The sequence below is a fragment of the Leucopleurus acutus genome, assembly GCF_964270905.1.
Source record: "Leucopleurus acutus genome assembly, chromosome: X".
Lineage (NCBI taxonomy): Eukaryota > Metazoa > Chordata > Mammalia > Artiodactyla > Delphinidae > Leucopleurus > Leucopleurus acutus.
The window spans coordinates 52,728,724-52,755,776 of record NC_139148.1 but is presented as its reverse complement, the minus strand read 5'-3'; the positions used below and the strand labels follow the sequence as shown (position 1 = coordinate 52,755,776).

The 27,053-nt window shown below is 40.4% G+C and overlaps 1 protein-coding gene across 5 annotated transcripts in view; it reads left to right on the top strand.

Moving 5' to 3' along the window:
• The window catches only part of ARHGEF9 (Cdc42 guanine nucleotide exchange factor 9), a gene marked incomplete at both ends in the record, with an annotated part of 218,694 nt that overhangs the window by 49,973 nt on the left and 141,668 nt on the right, over positions 1 to 27,053 (top strand). For 3 of the 5 annotated variants that reach the window (XM_082864060.1, XM_082864061.1, XM_082864059.1), the window contains one exon: positions 3,960 to 4,139. The exons of 1 other annotated variant lie outside the window; for it this stretch is intronic. In XM_082864060.1, the coding sequence (XP_082720186.1) occupies positions 3,960 to 4,139 (180 nt within the window). Of the gene's footprint in view, positions 1 to 3,959; positions 4,140 to 27,053 lie in introns of those variants that run through there. One more of the 5 variants, XM_082864063.1, reaches the window with a different exon arrangement.

The window sequence follows — 27,053 nt, the reverse complement described above, 5'->3', positions numbered from 1 at the left end:
TTTACCATCAAATTTCCCATAGCCTTCACCTTTGACACTTTACTCTGCCTCACATGCCTTTCTTGTTCCCTACTCTGTAACAATCCTACCCATTCTTTTTTTTTATCATCTTTATTGGGGTATAACTGCTTTACAATGGTATGTTAGTTTCTGCTTTATAACAAAGTGAATCAGTTATACATATACATATGTTCCCATATCTCTTCTTTAAGGCCTATTTCAGTGCCCCATAAAACTGTTTTAGAGTCCAGTAGCCACACATGATCCTTCCTCTGAAGTCTTGTACTAGGCCAGAGTATACCAGGCACTGTATGAGGCACTATACACCCAGAACTCAGTTCACCTTCTCTACAATTCTGCCTGTGAGGCAGGTATTAATATCCCCATTTTGCACATGAAGAAACTGAAACCAAGGGTTGTATAGCTTGAAAGTCTCATCCATGGCTTTTGTGATATTGTACTCCTTACATGCTGACAGTTCCATTTTGGTTTATTTATGTGGCTCCTCTTGTACTCTTCACCTCCCATTGTCACTGTTACTTTCTAAAGTAGCAAAGCCCAGAATGGAAGCTAGATTTGCTTGCCTTTAACCACCTTTGCATACTGCTTGAAGGGCATTCACTGTTGGTACCCAAAGGGCCCTTGATCTTCAGGTAAGGACTGTGGCTGAATCACAGTAAGCAGATCCCTGCACACAGTGGGAATGAGTGTTGGGTGGAAAATGGATGAGCAAAGTCATATTTATGAAAAATTGTAGCAAGTTAAAAGTCAATCCTGTATACAAAGGGGAGATTTAAAACCAATTTCCAGCAGCCCAAACTTAAAACATCTCAGAAGATAGGGAAGAACATTCCCTTATTCCTGCTTGCATTTGTGACTAGAGAACACAGGAGACCTATACAGCTACGAGCCACTTCTGGATTGCCCTTCTCTCATTATCTGCACACACATCTGTCAACTCTTGGTTCAGTCTCTTACAGCTTGTGAATCAGGTGGGGGTGTAGAATTATCCTCACTTAACAGATGAAGAAAGTGAGACTCAGAGGCAGCATAGTTTATAAGAGCAGAGGCTCTATAAGAGCCAGACTGTGCCTGCATTTGAATTATGACTTAAGTACTTATTGGCTGTTTGAATTTGGGCAAATTATTTAATCTCTCAGAGCTTCAGTTCCCTCGTCTGTAGGATAGGGATAATAATAGTGTTTCCTCAAAGGGTTGCTGTGAGGATTAAATGAGTTGATGTGTGTAAAGTGCTTAGAATAGTGCCTTACATATATTTAGTGCTCTATATTAGCTAATATTATCATCTTTATCATCCCTTCTTTAACAAGGTCTTAAATCCAAGTGTTCTTTTTCCACCTTCTCTATCTATGGTGTTATGTTGGGGAAAAAATGGTTCACTAGGCTGGCCATCTTGTGACCTTAGGCAAGTCACTCCTGCTATATTATACCTGATCTATAAAATGAGGGATTAAGGGTGATGATCTTTGAAGTGCTGCCTAGTTCTGTCGTTGATTCCAAGTAGGCAGTGACAACAGGCTTGCCAGTTGGTTTGTGGCCACTGGGTCCTATCCAGGGATTGGCCTTGTCCAGGGCATAGCTGGACTTTGTGACCTGAGTGCCCAGGCATGTCAACTGGACTAAATGGGGACAAGAATGAGCCAAGTGCTGCTGGGAGAATCCAAGCATGGAGTCTCTCAAAAGAAGACTGCACTGTAGAAAAAATACAGGCAGTGGAATCAGCCAGAACTGGGACTAGGGTAATTCAAACAGCATCACAGATAGAGTCCTGAGCAGAGCATTGGTAAGTGATGCCAAGATCACTCTTTGACCCTTGATAAAAAGTCAATGATATATCTTTAGACTATAAGCCCTCATGGTGCTCTGAGTTGGGCCTGTATGTGCTTATCGAGCTCTAGCAGCACCCTGTTGGTACCCATCTTTGGCAGGACAGGGGAGACTTCTCTGTAAATACTTATTTTATTGAGGTCAGTGACCATCAATTCTTCTTCTCCACTGAGGCCAGAACAAGAAGATATTGACTTTTAGTGTAATTGGAAGAAAGCAAATTCAACATATAAATAAATCTCCTCTTAGTCAGGGGCACCAGTAACTGAAGGTGGCTGTCCAAGTCTCTTTCTTTGGGGTTGAAGAATGGAGCCATCTTGTTTATGATATTATGAATGGAGTTCTGTGAGTTCATTTTAGCTTATTAGTAAACATTGGTAGTATGGCATGATAGGTATTAGTGCATATACAGTCAGAAGACTGAGCTCCATAATTTATTACATGTGTGATTGGCCAAAGGACCAGGCCACCACTCTGAGCCTCAGTTTCCTTATCTTTAAAATATGGGTAATAGATCCAGCTCATTCAGTAAGGATTAAGTGATGCAGTAGATGTGAAAACACTTTGTGAACAGTAAAGCATGAGGTACTTTAAATGTGTTATTACAAAAGGTCCTGTTTGAAATCTCTTTTACATCCAAGCTGAGGAGCTCCCTCTATGCCTTCTATAGAAGGCACAATGGCTAGACCCCTGAGCAATGAAGGATGCCTCATGCAGAAGCTAACCAACAGAATGCCCTAACTAAGTCAAAAGATCAGTGTGTGTGTTTTCTCCTGTGTGTGATGTGTTATGCATTAATATCATGACCATAGGGGTATTCTCTGGCTGGTATGTTGGAAGGCAGACCTGTGTGAGAGGATGCATGTTCCATATTCTGTCTCTGTTATCTTTAAATTGTTTTGACTTCAGTCTTGTGGAGCCATAATTGCCTTGGGGTCCTTCCTCAAAGTAGGCTAATGGAAAAGATAACTTCTAGAGGACATGTTCAGCAATTCAGTTCTGGGGAGGGAATGTTTGAGTCCTTTGCCTGACAGGACATATGTTCTCTATTCTGGAAATTGTTCCTCCAAATGCCAGAAAGATTGATGACCCATACAGGCTGGAACCAGTTAGGGGAAAAAGAAGAATACATAACACAGTGGTCAGGATGGTAGCCAGAGAGAAACTAACTATTCCCCAACACCCATCCTCATCACTGTGCATAGACAAGTGTCATGAACATATGTGTGTGTATGTTTATGTGGCAGTGGCATAGATGTCTGCCTGGCGCTATGTGGAGCCAAGTCCTGCTGGCCACAAATTCTAAGGACCAAGGTTAGGCTCTGTGCATAGCCCCTGCCTTGCTGACTGAAACTGAGCTTACCCCTTAACTTGCTTATGGTTCAGTTTTGCCATCTATCAGATGTAGAAGTCAACCTAGATTCCCTGTGTATCTTACAGGGTGGTTGTTTAAATCACTGAGTGAATCTGTGACAATGTCGAGTTTCTTGGGAGCAAGGCATCACAGAACGCCATATTCTTTCATAGCTATGAACACATGACCTCTCTGGATAGCATCATGTGTGGGTGAGAACAGGAGGCTGCAGGACTGGGGTCCATTATATGTGAGGAATGCTGTGCTCTGTAACTCCTGAGGGTGGGGTACAGTAGGATTAAATAATGTATCACCAACTCTCAATTGGACAGTTCCAAAGAAGAAGAAGAAAGGGGGAGGAGCACAGAGAATTTATAGCAAATATGCTCGAGCCTCATTTTAGCCATTGGTTTCAGACTCTCTGCCCATTCCAGCTCCAGGGCTGCCTCGAAGTACCAAGGAGAATGGATTGGAGCTTTTTCTTCTCTAGGGAAGGAGATCTTGAGTAGGGATAAAATCATGAGGTCTGTGTAGTCCATATACACATTCTGGGTCATTCTACCCACTGGCTAATGGAGAGTTGATAGTATTATTTGTCTTGTAGTCCAGTGGAGCTTGCTCTCCCAATGTCATCTCCATCACCCTACCCTTCATCACTAATATGTGAGTTTTTCCATAAGTAGTAGAGATTTGGGGAGGGGGGCAAGTAAGGTAGCTAGACGTGTGGACTGAACACATTCTTATTTTGTCTCCTAAGCTGATCACTGGAGATTCCATCGTTAGTGCTGAGGCAGTATGGGATCACGTCACCATGGCCAACCGGGAGTTGGCATTTAAGGCTGGCGACGTCATCAAAGTCTTGGATGCTTCCAACAAGGATTGGTGGTGGGGCCAGATCGACGATGAGGAGGGATGGTTTCCTGCCAGCTTTGTGAGGGTGAGTGTCAGCCTTCACTCTCCTCTCCTGTCTCCTTGGCTACTTGCCCCTGGCCTCCCCTTCACCAGCCCTTGTTCTCCTCCTTCCCCTTCTTGTGACTCCTCACATTTTTCCCCATGTGTTTGGTCACCTACCCAGGGCCCGGGCTTCCTTTAATCTTTGCCCTTCTAGTTTTGAGACTTTTTTATCTTGTTTATTTTAACAATCCCCACCTCCTGCCTCCCACCTTCTACCCACTGTGACTTTGCACAAATCACTTCCCTTTTTGCCTTGATGGTTTTGAAGATGCTTTTAACTCTATATTGCTGTGAAATTTTACCTTTCTTCTCTCTCTTTTCTGTTTTCTTTCTTTTCCTTGCCTCCTCTTTTTTTTTTTTAACATCTTTATTGGGGTATAATTGCTTTACAATGGTGTGTTAGTTTCTGCTTTATAACAGTGAATCAGTCATACATAAACATATGTTCCCATATGTCTTCCCTGTTGCATCTCCCTCCCTCCCACCCTCCCTATCCCACCCCTCCAGGCTGTCACAAAGCACCGAGCCAATATCCCTGTGCCATGCGGCTGCTTCCCACTAGCTATCTACCTTACTACGTTTGTTAGTGTGTATATGCCCATGACTCTCTCTCGCTCTGTCACAGCTCACCCTTCCCCCTCCCCATAACCTCAAGTCCGTTCTCTAGGAGGTCTGCATCTTTATTCCTGCTTTACCCCTAGGTTCTTCATGACATTTTTTTTCTTAAATTCCATATATATGTGTTAGCATACGGTATTTGTCTTTTTCTTTCTGACTTACTTCACTCTGAATGACAGACTCTAGGTCTATCCACCTCATTACAAATAGCTCAATTTCGTTTCTTTTTATGGCTGAGTAATATTCCATTGTATATATGTGCCACATCTTCTTTATCCATTCATCCGATGACGGGCACTTAGGTTGTTTCCATCTCCGGGCTATTGTAAATAGAGCTGCAATGAACATTTTGGTACATGACTCTTTTTGAATTTTGGTTTTCTCAGGGTATATGCCCAGTAGTGGGATTGCTGGGTCATATGGTAGTTCTATTTGTAGTTTTTTAAGGAACCTCCATACTGTTCTCCATAGTGGCTGAATCAATTCACATTCCCACCAGCAGTGCAAGAGTGTTCCCTTTTCTCCACACCCTCTCCAGCATTTATTGTTTCTAGATTTTTTGATGATGGCCATTCTGACTGGTGTGAGATGATATCTCATTGTAGTTTTGATTTGCATTTCTCTAATGATTAATGATGTTGAGCATTCTTTCATGTGTTTGTTGGCAGTCTGTATATCTTCTTTGGAGAAATGTCTATTTAGGTCTTCTGCCCATTTTTGGATTGGGTTGTTTGTTTTCTTGTTATTGAGCTGCATGAGCTGCTTATAAATTTTGGAGATTAATCCTTTGTCGGTTGCTTCATTTGCAAATATTTTCTCCCATTCTGAGGGTTGTCTTTTGGTCCTGTTTATGGTTTCCTTTGCTGTGCAAAAGCTTTGAAGTTTCATTAGGTCCCATTTGTTTATTTTTGTTTTTATTTCCATTACTCTAGGAGGTGGGTCAGAAAGGATCTTGCTGTGATTTATGTCATAGAGTGTTCTGCCTATGTTTTCCTCTAAGAGTTTGATAGTTTCTGGCCTTACATTTAGGTCTTTAATCCATTTTGAGCTTATTTTTGTGTATGGTGTTAGGGAGTGATCTAATCTCATACTTTTACATGTACCTGCCTCCTCTTTTTTTATCCTTTCTTTTTATAGATCTCTTCCCACCCTCTTTCTCCCCTCCCCACTCCTCTCTGCTTCCTTTGCCTCCTTTCTCTCATTTAGGGAAGTGTGAACACCCCTGCGTGTTGTCTTATGATTGTCTACAGCTGTGAATGTAAGCGTCTGGGCTCTCTACCCTCCCAGGGGTTGGAGTTTACTCATTGCAAATCTTACTTTTTGCAAGGTGGCTGGGAACTAAGATGTGTCCAGGGTGGGAAGCAGGCAGCTTGATAGTGCTGGCAAGGCCTTGGCCCCTTTGACATTGTACCATGAAAAACCTGGCCGTTAAAAGAAGGGGCTCTTGGGAAGGGGCTCCTTAGCAGTTTCCACTTCCTCTGGGTCACCCATTAGCAGGATGCTAATGGGGAAAGAACATTGGCCTGGTGTTCCAGCTCTTGGCCATCCTTGGAGTTATGAGCTAGAATCAGTTGTTTGGCAATTGTGAGCTCTGATTTTCCCCATATGCAAAATGGTGTTGGCAATTCTTTCATGACAGGGGATATCACAGTGAATTAAATAATGTACATTAAAACAGATTTGTGGCAATACAAGTACCAAAGCCACATCAGGATGTCTTATGACCATCCTTACCACAGCCTATCATCTTTTGTTAGTTTCTTTTGTAATATAAGACTGAAGTCCTGACCCCAAACAAAAGATCAGAGTGGCTTGGGTCCTTGGGCCCTTGGAGAAGGGTCTCAGGATAAGAAGGATAGAAGTGTGACATGAAGGAAGGAGCAGGGCATTTGGAATCAGATAATCTGAGATGCAGATGCAGTTTCAGCTTTACTACCTCCTAGCTCTGTGGCTTTTGGAAAGACTTTTATCTTTCCTGAGCCTTATTTCCTCATCTGAAAAATAGGAATAGGAGACTTTTTATGAGGATTAAATGAGATCACTATGTGAGTAAAGAATCCGACACAGTGCTTGGCACATAGTGGGTACTTAGCAAATGGTAACTTGCTTTATCATTATCATTATCCTCATCATCACCACCACCACCTCCACCTTATTAACTCCAATAAGGTCTATGTATGAAGGCTGGTCATAGTGGTTGAAAGAGGCCTCCTTCCTTGGAGGGCTGCAAATGTAGGAAGCACTGTTATCCAGTTAGAGCAATTTAGGTGAGGGCACTGCTCAGAAGCAAGGAAGTAGACAAAATAACCTCTCATCCCCTCTATCCTGAGAATTTCTTAATGAAATATCCAGTCCTTTCTCCTCTACCTATATGGAGTCTTCCATCAGAGTTTCCACATGCTGTGTGTCCAAGCTCAGCTTTGTTGGTTGATGAACTGGTCCCAGGGGTAGTTAGAAAGAACACATCAATAACCATGGGCCTTTGGAACTAACAAGAGGCCCCGTACACAGACAGCTTGTGTGTCTTAGGCTGACGGCCCTCCCTTTAAAAGAAGGATTAAACTGCACCCAGTGACAAAATCACCCACATCTGCATGTATTTCACCTATAGTGAAATGTCATTTTTATAATAAACTGTAATTCAAGGGGTGGGACAAAATATTGAGCAAGGCAGAATGACCCCAGGAGGTGAATGACAGAATCAAGCTTCAGAATATCAATGAACTGGCATTGATTTTCCTACATCCAAGTCCAGGAGGAGTGTTTTTCCAAGCACACAGCCCAAGCAGCCTGTTGGATGGGCTGAAGCTGACCTTTGAGAAGACCACTGGCTGGGCCAGGCATGCATAGTATAGAGTCTAGCCTAGTGGTTCTCAATCCTGGCTTCACAATGAAATAATTCACTTGGAATCTTAAAAAAAAAACCAAAAAACAACAAACACTAAAACCCAGGCTCTAGGCTAGTTAAATCACAGTCTTTGATGTTGAGAACGATTTGGCCTAGGCCAGTACAGTCCAATAGAAATATAATGTGAGGGACTTCCCTGGTGGTCCAGTGGTTAAGACTCTGTGCTACCAATTCAGGGGCCTGGGTTCGATCTCTGATCATGGAATTAGATCCCACTTGCTGCAGCTAAGAGCCCTCATGCTGCAACTAAAGATCCCACATGCCACAATGAAGATCCTGCATGCCGCAACTAAGATCCACACAGCCAAATAAAATAAATAAATAAATACATATTTTTTAAAAAAGAAATATAATGTGAGCTATAAATGCAAATCTCAAATATAATTTAAAAATTTCTAGTAGCCACACTAAAAAAAGTTAAAAAGATACAGTGAAATTAATTTAATGTATTTTACTTAACCTAATATATCTAAAATATTATGATAAAATATAATATATTATCACTATAAATTTTTTAATAATATATTTTACTAAGTCTTTGAAATCTGATGTGTTTCTACACATCTCAATTCATACTGGTCACATTTCAAGTGTTCATTAGCCGTATGTGGCTAGTTGCTCTATCAGATAACACATATCGAGACTGAGGACTGTGACAGTAGACCAGGAGCATTAATGACAGAGCCTAAATCATAAGTTAGAGCTCCAATATTCTATTATACCAGCTCCAATATTCTATTCTATTCTATTCTATTTTACCAGTGTTTATTCTTTGAGGAACTAAGATAGAATTCCATGTTGCCTCAGATTGTATTCAGAACGAGCATTTGATCATTGCAAACCTTTTTTTTTTTTAAGTAATAGTTGAATGGTCTTCAGATCTCTAAAGGAGAGTACCATGCAACCTTAGTGGCCAGCTGTTGTGGTGTCACCAGTAAAAAGAAATGGGGTTAAACTGTTGCATGAATGATGTGAAAATTGACTCCAAGTTAGACCTTTCAATTCTCATGAATGAGCATTTATGTGTAGGTTTACATTTCTGGTAAGATTGTGTGTTCCTCAAGGAACTGAATGATGGAAGTTATGTAGGCTTTTCTAGTAGATATTTAAAAGTAGAATTGCTATTTCCATTCTTCTACACTGATTTTGGTTGAGGATAGAATGGTATTGTGCAGGCAGTGCTAGATATATTAGAAAATGAGAGACCTGAGTTCTAATTTGGCTCTCTAAAACATTTGACATATGATAATTTGCTTTTAGTTTCTCCTTCACCTCTGAAGCATTCTCTAGAATCTATTCAAGCTCTGACAATGTCTAGGTAAGACATAGCGATGAGTCACACTGAACTGTTGAATCTTCATTAGTACTGATGTTATTGGTAGGTAGATAGGTGGTTTCCTGAGAGGCTGTACCTATATGTTGTATAGTTCCCTTGTTTATCCAGACTCATCCTGAGCTAAGATTCAGTAGCTCCTTGAGAATATCATCCTTAGGTTATTTGACATATAACATGAAAGTATAATGGCAAAGAAAAGACTTTCCTCCTAACTCTATACCAACCGGACACCTTTGTGGATCACTGGACCAAATTGGTTGCTGACATAGTGGAGCATCTCCATTTCCTATCTGGAAGACTCATTGCTGTGTGAACATCCCAGCCCTAGGATGGATAATCCAGGGTGCTTAATACTGTTCTATCCAAGCTAGCCATACCTGTTGTTAATCAGGTTTAAAACCAATGTGGAATCTGAGAAACCCAGATTCTTGCCTCAGTCTGCTGAGTATGCAGCTTGAGCAGCTTCCTGTACATCTTTGAAGCCCAGTTTTCCTCCTTGTAAAATGGGGATAATTAAGTCTTTTAAAAATCCTTTGTAACCTGAGGTATGCTGGATACCTGTAAATAGGAAGTGTGATACCACTTTGGTTACTGTACAAGAAATTGCTGGGTTTATGTATCTTCTATTCAGTCAAATATCTGCCTCTCCTGTTGTTCAGAATTTCATTCTGTATGTATATACATGTATTGTGTGTGTTCTGAAAGTCTCTTTCTTCTGTACTGGGAATATGACTTCACAGGAGCAATACAGGAGTTGATTTACCTTCCCAGCAAATGGTCAGGTTAAGTGAATTACAGCTTGCTGAATATTAGTCCTCACATCTAACTGTTGACATCTTCAGCTGCTTTCCTGGGCCAGTTTCCCCTTTGGGAGCTGAGAGCAGACTGCTGGGATATGATTGTGTCTCTAAGTAGAAAATCCCATCCCTGTGGTGGCCCTCCTTTCGCATGCTGGCCCTAACTCCAAATCATTCAGGTCCATTTCTTTTTTTTTTTTGCGGTATGCGGGCCTCTCACTGTTGTGGCCTCTCCCGCTGTGGAGCACAGGCTCCGGACAAGCAGGCTCAGTGGCCATGGCTCACGGGCCCAGCCGCTCCGCTGCATGTAGGATCTTCCCAGACTGGGGCACGAACCTGTGTCCCCTGCATCGGCAGGCGGACTCTCAACCACTGCACCACCAGGGAAGCCCCAGGTCCATTTCTTTTATCACCATGTAAAAATTGGCCTTTGCTCTGACTTTGGGCCATGGCCTGGGGACAGCTTACTACCCACTTGAGGGCAGGCTCTGTACAGAATACATGACAACCTGCTATTGTCAGTGGTAGGTGAGGCCTGAGGGACAAGATATGGGTTTGTTCAGAAAATAAAGAGCCTACTCAGATGCCATCAGAACATATTGTCCTTGTTTCTTCAAATTCTAGATTTCCCTGGTTTCTGGACTACATGGATGCAGGAGATGAAAGGATGAGCTAATCAGGTCATTACCATCATTCCTTACAGTTGTACAGATTAGATGTAACAGAAATTAAATCTCTACTGTTCATAGAGAAACCCACTGCTCCAGAGTGTTACTTGGCTTTTAATTATATAGTGTCTATTTTTGTTTGCACTTGGGGAAAGTTTTTCACCTGTATGAAACCCTACTCACAATAGATTTACAGCTGGAAAGACCCATCTTGGCCAGGAGTAGCTGACTTAGATGTTTACAGGGCCAGGCAGGTAACTTACATGAGTAAAGCAGTCTGGTACCAGGGTTAAGTGGGAGCCTGTATCCAGCTGGGAAATCTATGCCCTATATAAAGGGAGCAAAAGTGACTTGGATGGTTCTCATTGGTGGGATAGGTTATAGGAAGTAGGGAAGTCCAGTGAACTCAGATCTTCCAGATTTTTCAAGAAAAGCCAGGAATTGGATTTTATTCATATTTTTGAAATGTTGACCAGTAATTCACATTTTTAAAAGAAACACTGTGAAGAATAAACTGAACATATCAGCAGGCTAAATTGTAACCCCAGCTTGTGACCACTGCTCATCCTAATTTCTTCATTTTATAAATCCTGAGGAAACATGGGCTCAGAGAATGCAATTGACTTTCTCACTCATGTAGGGAATTAGTGACAAAGCTAGTACTTGAACCCAGGCCTCCTGAATCTTACTTTAGACAGGTGATTTAAAGTCTTTGTCTAGTAAGTACAATGTCTAGACTTCTTCAGGTATGGTTTCTGTCAGTTTACTGTTTTCCTATGAATGGGCCATAATGTCCTGTTTCTTTGTATGCCTTGTAATTTTGTGTTGAAAACTGGGCATTTTGAATATTATAGTGTGATAACTCTGGAAATAAGATTCTCCTCCTTCCCCAGAGTTTTTTGCTGTTGTTTGTTGAGGGATACAGTTGTCCATTTGTTTAGTGACTTTTCCAAATCTTTTGTGTTTTTTTTTTGCAAAGACTGCCTTCTTTGTCATGTGTGGTAATGGAAATCTCTATTCCATTATGTCATTGGTCAGCCAGTGACCTGACAGGGATTGCTTTTAGATACTTGGAGCCAAAACAAACAAACTACTATCCTGGTCTTTGCAACTTGGCTCAGAGCTGGGGCATTCCTTCAACACTAATCCAGACTGCCCACAGCTCTGCCTTAGTCTTCTTCTCCTACTCTCCTGATTTCATGGAACCTGCAGATTCTCCAGAAGTGCAAGCCTACAATCTGCTCAGCCTTTTTCTGAGCATGCGTCTGGTCCGGGGCATGTGTGTTTCACTCTGACTTCCTCCGTATGCACAGTGGCCCTTCTAAGTCTTTATTCTCCCAAGAAACTTTTTCCTCAGTCTCTTCCTTCCTGTGGTATTGGATTCATTTGCTGCTTGCCCCTTCTACTATCCCTTGCCCTGGGTGGACATGGGCAGTGTATGTCTTTAAGTCTTTCAACAGAGGCAGTCACAACCTCTGAAGCCAATTTAGCCTTAGGGGGTGGGGGGTACAAGACAAAGGCCAGTCTCTGTGCCTAGCCCTCAAGGACCAAACAGATCAAAACACACAGCCACAACATTTTACAAACAAGGTCTTTAGTCCCTTGGCATCAGCAACCTGCAGGAGGAATGTGGGCCACCTTTCTCTTAGCTGCTGGGGAATCAGGAACGGTAGACAAATTAGCAAAAATGCTTCAAAATTCTCTTACCAAATTTTAGCCATTCTTTTCTGCATCAAGAGGGATAAATTGGAAGATTGGGATTGACATATAAACACTGCTATATATAAAATAGGTAACTAGTAAGGACCTACTATATAGCACAGGGAACTCTACTCAATACTCTGTATTGACCTATATGGGAAAAGAATCTAAAACAAAGTGGATGCATGTATATGTATAACTGATGAACTTTGCTGTACACCTGAAACTAACACAACATTGTAAATCAACTATACTCCAATAAATTTTTGTTATAAAAGGGTTCCTTGGTTCCTGTAAGTTTCGAATTAGATTCCAGAATTCTGAAAAAGTTGGTCTGTCAGTCTTTGCCAGCTAAAGGTTGTTTCAGTAGAGGGCCTGATTCTTTGTGCATCCTAATCTGCCACTTTTAGTGATGTTACCCCCTCTTGAATCTTAATCCTGTGCTTTCTGGGCTACAGAACAGTCAGGAAAAGGTATGCATGGGCTGCTAACAAGACTGTTAACACTTGAGGACCTACCTCCCATTTCAGGCTAATGGCAACTGTGTTTTGATTTCTTGAGATGAGTTCAGACATGCCAGCCCTTGTTTTATCCATTCAAGCTTCAGGTGGACAAAGACCTCTAGCCTTAACCATCTATGCAGAAAGTCTTATTTGTGATGCTAGAGTTGACTCATTACAGGATCTGTGAATTGAGGATGACATTAGCAGGGAGGACATTTCTCCCTGGATTACAGAAATTTCTCTCCTTCATACTAGAGTTTCAAACGGTATTATTAGCACTCATTTGCATTCACATGATCCATCTTAATGGCTTCTCACTATGTACACACTTTGGATGACATTATCCAGTACATCCTTTATCTAATTGGTGGGGAATTTTCTTTTTTTTTTTTAATATGGAGTCACCCAGCTCAGAGATAACCTTAAATATGGCTGGTGCCTGACCCAGGTGATTTCCTCCATATTCAAGTAGGTCACCCTGTAGGTCTCTCTCAGAATCTCCAAATTGAAAACAACCATGAGGGTCATACAGTCTATCCCCCAGCCTTCAGGCAGGATTATAATTAAATTATCCTGGACTTTGGCGAACCTGGCGGGCATCTGTCAGCAAAGCCTAAACTACTTCCTTGATTAAGGCTGTTAGCCCTTATGTTGTAGTCTAAGCCAATTTCTTTAAGCATGTTGCTTTTTGCACTAGGCAGATGATATTTAAGAGCTGGCACCAGTAGAAGTCACTCTGAATTGTTCCCTTCATGATGGAGCTTTCCTTCCAAGGCCTTGCTCTTGATCCATAACATGAATTGGAAATTTGGTTGGCTGCCTGAGTTTAAGACTATGATCTGAGGCCTAGGGTCTGTTTTTCTCTGTGTAGCTAACCCCTAGGTTCATTTAGGGATCAGTTTGGGCCTCCCTGGTACCATGTCTACACTATCTTGGTGATCTTGATGACTTGAGGAGAGAAAGACCATGACTGATTGAGTGCTTGGAGATAAGGTCTGTTTCTGAGGCTCTTTGGGAAGTATGACATTTTGGAAAATCATGATAATTGTGTATATATATATTTGTATATGCATATATTTCATTTTCTGTCATTATTGATGTAATTATGAGTCAGGATAAACCTCTTATCTTTTTCTTCTTATTATTACTACTGCTGTTACTATCTCCTTACCAGTATTTACTAATCTTTGAACAAAAGTGACTGTCCAGCACTTAGCAAAGCTACAACCTTGAGCCAGGTAGACAAGGGCTGAGGATGTCTGGCATCTTGAGAGGCCTCCTCCCAGGAACCTTGTCCTGCTTATTAGAGAGTCACCATAAAAACCATACTCAGATGCCCATGGGTTTCTTTTTTGGTTTTCAGAAGTGAGTCTTCTCTGAAGAACTTGATTTGGGAATGCCTTAGTGCTGAATGAGAGAATTGACATTTTTTTCTTTAATTCTGTTCCCAGAATGGGTTTGATCCCTTAGATTAACTCAGGGTGATCATTTCTGGAGGACATGAAGACTGGTTGCCAATCTCTAGGATATGAGCCACAGGCAAAGGGTCTGAGGGCTCAGGCCTTGTGTGTACCATTCCTGTTAGAGATCCAGCCAGCAATGGAGTCTGATACCTCCTGGCCTAAATACAAATAGGTGCCATTGCCTTTCAGAGACATTTTCTCTTCTACAATAGGACAGGGACAAAGCAAAGTAGGCCAGGGCCTTAAGCAAGAAACCAGACTCCCTCACTGAGAATGGTATTCTCTGAGTATGGTGGACTGGACTGATCAGTTGAGCATGTCAGTACTTAGGTTAAGGGACCTAAAACTATCCTTCCCTTGCCTTGACTAGGATTAGAACTCAGATCCAGTGAGATCTGAGTTGCAAGGTGACCTTTGTTGAGGCTTTTGCCTTAGAGGAGTGAAAGAGTAGGTGAATGATGCTAAGAGGGCAGGAGAGGCATATGAATAGGGAGCTTTGGCCAGAAATTTTTCTAGCCTTTTAAGATTGGGTGGCCCTTCTCTATTGGAAATGTGCTATGTAGGTGTATCAAAGATCAGTTTGTGTGTGTTGAACAGGAGGACTTCTCTGTGGAGGAATAGGGAATGATAAAGCTCCTTGGGGATAGAGAGAGGAAACACTTTAGAGATTTCCACACAAGAAGAACACAGTGAAGGTAGCAGGAGCATTGGGCTGGGAAGTCAGAGATCTGAGTTTAAGGGCCAGCTCTGCTGCTTATTCTCTCGGGGATGTCAGGCAGGGACCTTTCTTTTCTGGGCCTCAGTCTCAACTAACAGTTCAGAGAATTGGACCAGGTGGTTTCTAAAGGCCCTGTCTGCACCAGTTTGAGCTTCTTCCATGATTGTATAACCAAGGTCATCTGTTAAGTGCCTGCATCCAGTTAGAATAGTATATCAGATTGGTTTGATGGAGCTTTCCAGTGGAGAAGAAAGGATTTGGCTTTGCACTACAGCTATTGAGTAGAGGGTGGTAACACCCCATCCCCAGGTGGTAAGGTTGTTTCTGTGAGGCACCAGCCAGTGGGTACCACGAGGAAGATGACACAAGGTTGTGTAAAGAAGCAGTTCAGCTCAGAAGCTGTGTCCTCCTGTCCTTTGAGCAGCTACACTCTAAATTAAGAGACAGTTTGTTTTTGATCTTTACAGAGCTACCTGTGTCAATTGAGTAGGGAGATTCCTGAGGTGTAAATATCCAGGCCCCAGGCTCATCTCCTTAAATATATCTCTCCCACTATTTCTCTAAAGCCAGGATGCTCTTTATTAGGAATCAGAGCCTTTCATTTTATTTTAGTTTTTTAAATTTTTAAAATTTTATTGGAGTATAGTTGATTTATGATGTTGTGTTAGTTTCAGGTGTACAGCAAAATGAATCAGTTATACATATATTTACTCTTTTTGTTTAGATTCTTTTCCCATATAGGCCATTACAGAGTATTGAATAGAGTTCCCTGTGCTATACAGCAGGTCCTTCTATTTTATATATAGTAGTGAGTATATGTCAATCCCAATCTCCCAATTTATCCCTCTCCCCTCATCCCCTGGTAACCATAAGTTTTCTACATCTATGACTCTACTTCTGTTTTGTAAATAAGTTCATTTGTACCCCTTTTTTTAGATTCTACATATAAGCAATATCATATATTTGTCTTTTTCTGTTTGACTTCACTCAGTATGAGAATCTCTAGGTCATTCCATGTGGCTGCCAATGGCATTATTTTGTTCTTTTTTTATGGCTGAGCAGTATTGCACTGTATATATGTACCACATCTTCTTTATCCATTCGTCTGTTGATGGACATTTAGGTTGTTTCCATATCTTGTCTAGTGTAAATAGTGCTGCAATGAACACTGGGGTGCATGAATCTTTTTGAATTATGGTATATGCCCAGGAGTGGGATTTCTGGGTCATATGGTAGTTCTATTTTTAGTTTTTTAAGGAACCTCCATACTGTTCTCCATAGTGGCTGTATTAATTTACATTCCCACCAACAGTGCAAGAAGGTTCCCTTTTCTCCACATCCTCTCCAGCATTTTTTGTTTGTAGATTTTTGGATGATGGCCATTCTTACTGGTGTGAGGTAGTACCCCATTGTAGTTTTGATTTGCATTTCTCTGATAATTAGCGTGAGCATCTTTTCATATGCTTTTTGGCCATCTGTATGTCTTCTTTAGAGAAATGTCTATTTGGATCTTCCACCCATTTTTTTTTTTTTTTTTTTTTTTTTGCGGTACACGGGCCTCTCACTGCCGCGGCCTCTCCAGTTGTGGAGCACAGGCTCCGGACGCACAGGCCCAGCGGCCGTGGCTCACGGGCCCAGCCGCTCCGTGGCACGTGAGATCCTCCCGGACCGGGTCACAAACCCGTGTCCCCTGCGTCGGCAAGCGGACTCTCAACCACTGCGCCCCCAGGGAAGCCCGCCCCCCATTTTTTGACTGGGTTATTTGTTTTTTGATATTGAGCTGCATGAGCTGTTTGCATATTTTGGAGATTAATCCAATATCAAAAAACAAATAACCCAATTAATCGCCTTTCATTTTATAATTACAACTTTGCTTTAGGATCCAGACTCCAGAGAAGAGAGGAGAAGGCTTCAGCCTATTCATACTGAAGTGTTAATTATTGATATCAAACTTTTGCCTGAGAATGATTTGGAGGAGAGAAGGGACCATGAAGGAAGCAAGGAAATGAAGTAAGCGAAACCAAAACCCAAAAACAAACAAACAAACAAAAAAAAACGGTAGATGAGGGAAAAAGGTGGAAAGAAACACAAAATACCATGGAAAGGGAGAGCTGCAAACATACGTACTTAGCACCTCCATTTGCTTGGAGCTAGCTGGTCCTCCACAGGGACTTCATGCCCCTTAGGAACTATTTTGAATTCTGGGGCACTGGTCTGAGAATCAGATAGAACTGACTTCACATCTTATATTCAAATACTTGTGAGCAGTGTGATCTTTAAAATAATTTCTTCATATCTTCAAACGTTTTATTTTTCTCACCTGTAAAACGGGGCAGTGAGCCCTGATATTCCTTAAATATCGGACCCTAATATTTGAATAGCATGCTACAGTTTGATATGGCACAATTTGCCCTCTCTCATATAGAGAGTTCTAAGGCTAGTAGAGCAGGGCAGAGGTTATAGCTGAAAACCAGAGCAAAGAGAGACTATTTTCTTCAGAGACCCAGGCCACTCAGAGTGGTACCTAAAGCCTAAGCTTCTTGGGGGCTCACAATCCAGTGCCTTCTGCATTCCCCATGACCATTGTGGGGCTCAAAAGTTCATGTGAAAGGACTTTAGCAACTCTGAAGTCTATGCCCCCATGAGAGATTAGACTTGCTTTTACCCTGAGGGAAGCTTGAAGATTGGGTTGGCTTTCTTGAAGGGGAGAGACCACAAGTAAGGCAGAGGGTCAGATCAGTGAAGAAGGAAGCTACCGAGCAAAGGAATCTACCTGGTACTGTCAAGGCCACCTGCTCATGATAGCTTGGCCCTGGCAGTTCTCTTTTGGCTCTTATTTGTCCTCCAGTTCCAGTTCCAAGATGAAAGGATTCTTAGATCCTACTTACTGATGGCAAGTTTCCGGACTAGCCTAGGGCCAAAGTACCCCCGGCTAAGAACCAGGTTTGTTGGCAATATTATCTAGGCTGCTAGTCTCCAGACCTCTTTATGACTCTGCAAGGGCCAGCCTTTCCCTTACTTGACCTCCTCAGAGTGATCTGGAAACATCTTAGAGTAGCTGTGAAATCTCCAAGTATACGAAGTTTGGCTTTAGAGTGTACGTGTTTCTCTCTTATCTTCCCTTCTCTTACTTGGTCTTACCAATCTTCAGTTATTGAAACAACTTGTTCTCCAGAGCAGTGCATCTGGTCAGGTGAGCTGCTGTCCCAAGTAAGTACCAAACTCAGGTGCAGGCTGGGTTGGGACCACAATATGCCAGGACTAGGATGAGTACTGAATCTCTGCCAGCCTCAAAGAGCTAGAATTCGAACCCCTGGGCAGCACTTACTGGTTCAAGATGGGGCTGCCTCCCTTAGGTTCTTGCATTGACTGACTGAACTCAGAACACTCAATAGTCATGAGATGCCATCCAATGGAGTTATATAACATAGGGACAACTGACCAAACCATTCTCTTCCCTTTGGACTTTATTATTTTTCCAAGAGCTTTACTTCTAGCCTCCATTTCTCTTTCTTGATTGGGGCAGATTGGAGACTATTCCCTGCCTCATTCCCCTACCCCATCCACAAATACAACCCTCCAGCTTTGGAATAGAAACAACTAGAGTTGACAGGCATATTCACTTAGATTAATTTCTGTTTCCTCACATAAGACATTGGACTGACATGGCTGTCTTTGGATGAGGTATTAAGGCATTGAGAGGAAAGCTGAAGGTAGGATTTTTTATATAACAGAACATCTAAAGTGGCACATCTAAGGTGCTTTCCCCTTGATCCTTCTGTAGGGATGGTGCTGGAGAAGGCAAAACCAAAGCCTATCATAATTTCAGGTGACTTCCTTAAAGGTGAAAGGAAGGCCTTTTCTACTTCATAAATGACCAGTTTTCTTGTTTCACTTTGCTTTTTTCCCCTCTTTGCTGGTAGAAGACACAATTATACAAGGAGAAATCCATTTGAGGTGGTGGGGGCCTGGAGTTCTTTGTTAATAATAGTTGAAGAAGACATTTGGGGTAACTAACTTTCCTACCTCTCCTTTCCTTCCACCATCACCACTTCACAACCACCCATCCCACCACCCACCCACTGCCCCCCGCCCAGGAGCAGAAGACCTAGAAGATGAAATTGCCCCTGAACAGTAAAATAACTTCATCAGCTTTCTTGGCTTTGCTAAATACAAGATAGGAACTGAATCATGACAGGGACAGAGGGTGGGGGATGAAGGAGTAGAGTGAGCCCACGGGGGAGGGAAGAGGAGGGAAGGAGAGGGAAGGGATGGAAAGGGAAAGAGGGAAAGAAAGTCTGGAAGTATTTTCATCACTCTCAGCATTACTGCTATTACAACCGAGTGTTTTTTGAGCCCCTCCTTACTACCAGACTCTCCACAGTTCTAGCAAAACTCAATTAAAAATACTTCCCCAGCCTGGAATCACATCCTCTCATTACTTTTACTAGCTAAACAGATGTCATAATGAAGAAACCTGTTTTTTATGATAATTCCTTTCATTAGTTAAGGACTTTCTTTAAACTTTTATGAAATCACTTGACATATCCTGTCTCACAAAAGCCTCTCATCATTAGCCCTTCTCATCCCCATTGCAGACAGGAGATAAGGGAACTGAGGCTCCAAGATGGGACATGACCTATCTAAGGTTCTGTAGCAAGTTAAAGTCGCAGAGCAGAACCAGATCTGTAAATTAGCCCTTCAGGTTGTTAGCTCAATGTTGTTTCTGTGACACCACATTGCCTACTAGGAGTTTTTGCTCTGTTTGAAGATGCTTGTAAACAGGATTTTCTTTTAAACAGCATAAATATTCTCCCTGAATCTCACTTGTACTAATAATATGTCTTATGAGCCTTTTATTTGCTAACATGGATCATCAATGAAAAGCCTTCAGCATCAGTATGTTATCAGTGTATTGTTCTTATTAAGGCTCTAAGAGTCATTCTCTGTGACCCTTGGTCCATGGGCCCTGGGCCCTGCATAAGGAAGGTCATTCTGGCTTAAGTTTGTGTTTGATTGGACTTTGTTGGATTGGATCCAGCCAAAAGGCCTGGATTTGTTGATTCTTCTTAAAATGGCCTGTGAGCAGTTGTTGTTGACTCACATAGCCAGGAAATTTTAGGTCTTGGGGAGATTTTAAAAGTCATCTAGTTCAGCCTCCTTGCTGATGTTTGAATGCGCCTAAAATATCCCTGCTTCCCAAGTGGTCATTCAGTCTCTGCTTTTATACCTCCACTGTTAGGTGGCTTTCTACATCTTCAGACCACTGGTTGTAGTTCAGGACAGCTCTGAGAGAGTTTGTCCTTAGGTTGAACTGAAATCTGTCTTGCTAGAACTCCTACTCATGAGAAGGTATAAGTGGCTAAGAGCACTAGCTCTGCAGATAATCTTTCTGGATTAAAATCATAGCCTTCCCATTTATTAACAATAATGTAGTTATGGGCAAGTCACATGTACTTTCTGTGTTTCAGTGACCTCATCTGTAATTTGATGATATAATAGTACCTACCTCATTAAGTTGTTGTGAGAACTAAACAGAATTATGCAAGAAAAGTACTGATAATAGGTTCTGACACATTAGGAAGTACTCAATAATAATATTCATGATATTAGTAGCAAACTTTCAGAATTAATAGTAGAAGTAGTGTCCTTGTTATACACCCCCATCCCCTGGGAATACACTGACCCTCTACCTATCTGCGGCCTTTCAGAGTTCTGAAGCATGAGATGAGGTCTGCTAAGCCTCTATTGTTCTCCAGGCCTCTGGGCTTTTGTCCTGTCCCCTGCATCAGCTTCCTGCTACTCCTAAGTGTATCTAGCTATGCAGAGACCATTTGGGCACTCAAGACTCTGTTCCACCCCATTCAGCCACTTGTGTGAGGACATGGGCCACATGGAAGCCTGGACATGCTGATATTGCCAGACTCTCAAAGCTAACTAATGAGCCTTCCAAATATGTAACTATACATTCTTGGCTGCTCTGGCTTCTACCAATAGGCATAATAATGTTACTGGGGCTGTACATCAGCAGTTAGTCCTCATTTATTAGAGAATAAATAGTGGAACACTTTGCTATTCATCTTTGATACGATGTATTACAGAAAAGAACCATAATATTAGACCTGTAAATTCTGCCCATTAGTCCAGCTCTTTAGTTGTTTTGATAAGCTTATTAAGGTAGTGGAGCTTGGGCCTGAGGCCCATGTGTGAAGTAGAATCATGCCCATATTCAGTTACATATTAGGTAAGCATGGCTTACTGTTATGAGCACAGTTAATAATGGTGTTACATATGAGACAGGGCCAGCAGTACCCCTGAAGTTGCAGTACAGTCAGGTAAACTTAAACTGAGGCCAGGTCCTAGAAGTTCACCTTCCCATGTGTGTTGGGATTGGCTGAGGGTGTGAGATGAGTGAGGACCCTTCCAACTGTACACACTGGGGGAAAGTACAGCCCAGTAGGGAGAGTGCAGTGTCAGTAGGCTGCAGACAGAGGATGGCCTTGTTGCCATGGCAAGTGGTTGGTATTAGTGGGTCCAGCATAGAGTTGTTGGCTGTGCTCCAATAAGGTGACTGGGAATCCAGAGGCAGGCAGTGTGCAATGAACTAATAATGGTTTTCTCATCTGTAGAATGAAGTGCTTAGTTATAAATTAATTCCTCCAACAGATGATCATCAAGTGGTACTGAGGAGGTACAGAAGTACTTTAGACCTGGAGCCCATCCTACAAGAGTGTGATAGTAGATATGAAAACTTATACAGGAGGAAAATGACTTGCTTAAGTTCTGTGACCTTAGTCAAGTCCTTTCTCTTTCCCAGGTCTCAGTTTTCTCCCTTAGAAGATGGAGAGGTTAGACTAGATAAACTCCAAGAACCCTTTAATCAATACTCTATACTTTTAAATATTGACGTAAAATACACATAACCATTTTAAAGTGTATATAAAATACCATTTTAAAGTGTACAGCTTAGTACATTTAGGATGCTGTAAAACCATCACCACTATCTAGTTCCAGAAATTTTTCATCACCCCCAAAAGAAACCCATACTCATTAGCAGTCATTCCCCATTTCTCCCTTGCCACAGCCCCTGGACTCTATAACATTTGTACACAGGTCAGCCGGTAATAGGCAGAGGATTGTTAAGGAAGGGATGTGGTTCAGTAGTTCAGTAGTAGGAAGGAAGAGGCATATGAGTAGCCACAGGAGAATACTTCAGCCTGGATAGGAACTAGAAGAGGTTAGAAATACAAGGCAGATATTGCAGGAGAACCCTAAACAAGGAGCAGGCCAGATTTGGGGCACTGGTACAGTTTTACAGGATCAGATAGTGAGTGAGACCCTACCGGTAGAGTAGCAAGTGGTATAGCCTAGACAACATAACACGTCTGACTCCAAAGCTAGTATTTTGCCAGGTCACCACCCTGAAATAGCTTTTCTGAATGTCTATCAAATATTGTGACCTTTCTGGGGAGATGAGTAGATTTCAGAGAAAAGTGAACTTCTAAAGGTTCTGGCAGAGTCAGTTAATATCTATACATCTACACATTACTTGTTGGTTATTCATCTGCCTCCCTCCCCATCCCCAGGGCACAGGGCCCTGCACACAATAGTTTAGAAGTAAATTCTGGGTGGTTTGGTTTAACTGATCCAAGTATTCCTTTTGTGGCTATTTGACTAATACAAACCTAAATTCTATCAAGGTCTAAGCAGGTGATGAGCCCATGAAAATAAACACAAGGAGAAGACTTAGGGGTAGAGTGGAAGTATAGTTGGTGTCAGAGGCATCTAGGTTTTTCTGGTAACAGTTATACTATTAAATACAGATTTGAATATATACATATTGAATATTATACTATTTAAATTATTTAAAACATTTAAGAATACTTAATTTGACTTGAAAAATTTTAAACATTCTTTTAAAAATTATTTTTGACAAATAAAAATTGTATATATTTAATGTGTACAACATGATGTACTGATATATGTAGACATTGTGAAGTGACTATTACATATAGTTAACTCTTTTTTTTCTGGTAAGAACACTTGAGATCTACTCTCAGCAAATCTGTGAGAGTATATATATATCACATTTTCTTTATCCATTCGTCTATCGACTGACATTTATATTGTTTCCATATCTTGGTTACTTTGACTAAAGCTGTATTGAACATGAAACTGCAGATTTCTCTTTGAGACAGGGATTTTGTATCCCTTGGAAATATACCCAGAAGTTACATTCTTAGTTTTCTGAGTTACTGCGAATCCGTTTTCCATAATGACTGTGCCAATTTACATTCCCACCAAAAGGGCTCCCTTTTCTCCACATCCTTACCAACACTTGTTATCTTTTGACTTTTTGGTAATAGCTTTCCTAACATGTGTGAGGTGATATCTTGTCGTGGTATTGATTTTCACTTCCCTGACCTGATGATTAGTGATGTTGAGCATCTTTTCTTATACCTGTTGACCATTTGTATGTTTTCTTTGGAAAAATATCTATTCACGTTCTATGCCCATTTTAAAATCAGGCTATTTGTGGTTTTGCCTTTGAGTTGTATTGAGTTACTTATATATGTTGGATATTAACCCATTATGAGATATATTTTCTCCCATTACATAGGTTACCTTTTATTTTATTGATTGTTTCCTTTGTTGTATAGAAAGTTTTTAATTTGATGTAGTCCCACTTGTTTATTTTTGCTTTTGTTACCTGTGGTTTTAGTGTCAATTCCAAGCTGGGATGAAGTGAGAGAGTGGCATGGACATATATACACTACCAAATGTAAAATAGATAGCTAGTGGGAAGCAGCCACATAGCACAGGGAGATCAGCTCAAAGCACCTGACACTAAAAACACAGTTGCTTTGTGACCACCTGGAGGGGTGGGATAGGGAGGGTGGGAGGGAGAAGCAAGAGGGAGGAGATATTGGGGATATATGTATATGTATAGCTGATTCACTTTGTTATAAAGCAGAAACTAACACACCGTTGTAAAACAATTATACTCCAATAAAGATGTTTAAAAAATAATAAAATAAAATAATTAGAAAAAATATTCCAAAATATCATTGCCAAGACCAGTGTCAAGGAGATGTTCCCCTATGTTTTCACCTAGGAGTTTCATGGTTTAGGTCTTATGTTTAATTCTTTAATCTATTTTGAGATGATTTTTGTATACAACGTAAGATAAGAGTCCAGTTTCTTTCTTTCACATTGCATATTCAGTTTTCCCAGCACCTTTTATTTAAGAGACTATCCTTTCCCTGTTGTGTATTCTTGGTACCTTTGTTGAAAATTAGTTGACAATATATGCATGGTTGATCTCTGAACCTTCCTGTTCCATTAATCCATGTGTCTGTTCTTTTTTGCCAACACTATAATGTTTTGATTAATATAGCTTTGTATTATAGTTCAAAGTCAGGGAGTGTGATGCCTCCAGCATTATTTTTCCTACTCAAGATTACTTTAGCTATGTGGGGTCTTTTGTGGTCATATGCAAATTTTAGGATTGTTTTTCTACTTCTGTAAAAAAAGTCATTAGAATTTTTATAGGAATTTCATTGAATCTGTAGATTGCTTTGGGTAAACTGGACATTTTAACAATATTAATTCCTGTAACCCATGAGGGAGCATGAGGTATCTTACCATTTATTTGTGTCTTCTTTGATTTCTTTCATCCATGTTTTATAGTTTTCAGTGTACAGATCTTTAACTTCAGTTACATTTTTTCCTGAGTATTTTATTCTTACTGATGCTATTGTAAATGGAATTGTTTTCTTAATGTCTTTTTTAGCTAGGTTACTGTTAGTGTATAGAAGTACATATAATTTTTGTTTGTTGATTTTGTATCCTCCATCTTTACTGAATTCCTTTATTAGTTTTAACAGTATTTTTGATAGTGTCTTTAGGGTTTTCTATATATAAGATCATGTCATCTGCAAACAGAGACTGGTTTACTTCTTTTTTTAACATTTTTATTAGAGTATAATTGCTTTACACTGGTGTGTCAGTTTCTGCTTTATAACAAAGTGAATCAGTTATACATATACATATGTCCCCATATCTCTTCCCTCTTGCATTTCCCTCCCTCCCATCCTCCCTATCCCACCCCTCTAGGTTTACTTCTTCCTTTCCAATTTGGATGCCTTTAATTTCATTTTCTTGCCTAATTGCCCTGGCTAGAGCTTCCAGTACTATACTGAATAAAAATGGTTAGAGTGGACACCTTTATCTTCTTTCTGATCACAGAATAAAAGCTTTCAGTTTTTCACCACTGAGTATTAGGTTAGCTATGGATTTGCCATGTATAACTTTTATTTGTCAAATGCTTGTTTCTGCATCTATTGAAATGATTCATTTTTTATCCTTCATTTTGTTAATGTAGTAAATCACATATATTGATTTGGGTATATTGAATCACCCTTGCATCTCAGGGGTAAATATGACTTTTTCATGGTGTATAATCCTTTTAATGTACCGTGGAATTCTTTTTTTTTTTTTTTTTTTTTTAGTATTTTGTTGAGGATTTTTCCATCTGTGTTCATTGTGGATATTGGCCTGTAAGTTTCATTTGTTATAGTGTCCTTGTCTGATTTTGATAGCAGAGTAATGCTGGCTTTGTAAAATGTGTTTGGAAGTGTTCCCTCTTCTTCATTTTTTTGGGAAGATTTTCAGAAGAGTTGGTATTTATTCTTTAAATGTTTGGTAGAATTCACCAGAGAAGCTATCTCATCCTTGATTTTTCTTTGTTCTTTTCTTTTCTTTGTTCTTTGAGAAATATTCTATTTCTCCATGATTCAGTCTTGGTAGATTTTATGTTTCTAGGAATTTATCCATTTTCTCTAGGTTGTCCAGTTTGTTGGTTTATAATTGTCCACAGTGTACTCAGTGATCCTTTGTGTTTCTGTGGTATCTGTTGTAATGTTCCCTGTTTCATTTCTGATTTTATTTACATGAGTTTTCTCTTTTATTCTTTAGCTAGAGCTAAAGGTTTGTCAATTTTATTTATCTTTTAGGAAACCAATTCTTAGTTTTATTGATCTTTTCTTTTTTCTTTCTAGTTTCTATTTCACTTATTTCTACTCTGATTTTTGTTATTTTCTTCCTTCTACTAACTTTGGGCTGAGATTGTTCTTCTTTTCCTAGTTCCTTGTGGTGTAAGTAAGATTATTAATTTGAGATCTTTCTTTTTTCTTAATGTAGACATTTATTTCTATAAACTTCTTTCTTGGAACTGCTTTTGCTGCATCCCATATGTTTTAGTATGTTGTATGCCAATTTTTGTTTGTTTCAAGTTTTTAAAAAATTATTTCTCTTTTGACTTCTTCTTTGCTCCATTGATTATTCAGTAGCATGATGTTCACTCTTCACGTACTTGTGAATTTTCCAGGTTTCCCTGCTACTGATTTCTAGTTTCTTACCATTGTGGTTGGAAAAGATAGTTTATATGACTTCAGTCTACTTAAATTGGTTAAGACTTCTTTTGTGGCCTAACATATGGTCTATCCTGGAGAATGTTCCATGAGCACTTGAGAAGTATGTGTTTTCTGCTGCTGTTGGATAGAATGTTCTGTATATGTCTGTTAGATACATTTGGTCCAAAGTGTCATTCAGGTCCAATGTTTTCTTATTGGTTTTGTGCCCAGATGATCTATAAATTGTTGAAACTTGAATATTAAAGTCCCTAACTATTATTGTATTGCTATTGCTTCCTTCAGATTTGTTAATGTTTGCTTCATATATTTAGGTGCTCTGATGTGGGTGCATATATATTTACCATTGTTATTCCTCTTCATGAATTAACCCCTTTATGATTATATGATGACCTTCTTTATCTCTTATTACAGTTTGACTTAATATCAATTTGTTTGATATAGGTATATCTACTCCTTCTCTCTTTGATTTCCATTTGCATGGAATATCTTTTTCCATATCTTCACTTTCGGCTTTTGTATATCCTTAAAGCTGAAGTGAACCTCTTGTAGGCAGCATACAGTCAGGTATTGTATTGTATTCATGCAGCCACTCTATGCCTTTCAATTTGAGATTTTAGTCCATTTTCATTTAAAGTAGTTATTGATAGTACTTACTATTGGCAACTTGTTAATTGTTTTCTTCATGTTTTATAGATTTTTTCCCTTTCTTCCTCTCTTGCTCTCTTCCTTAATGGTTTGATGATTTTCTAT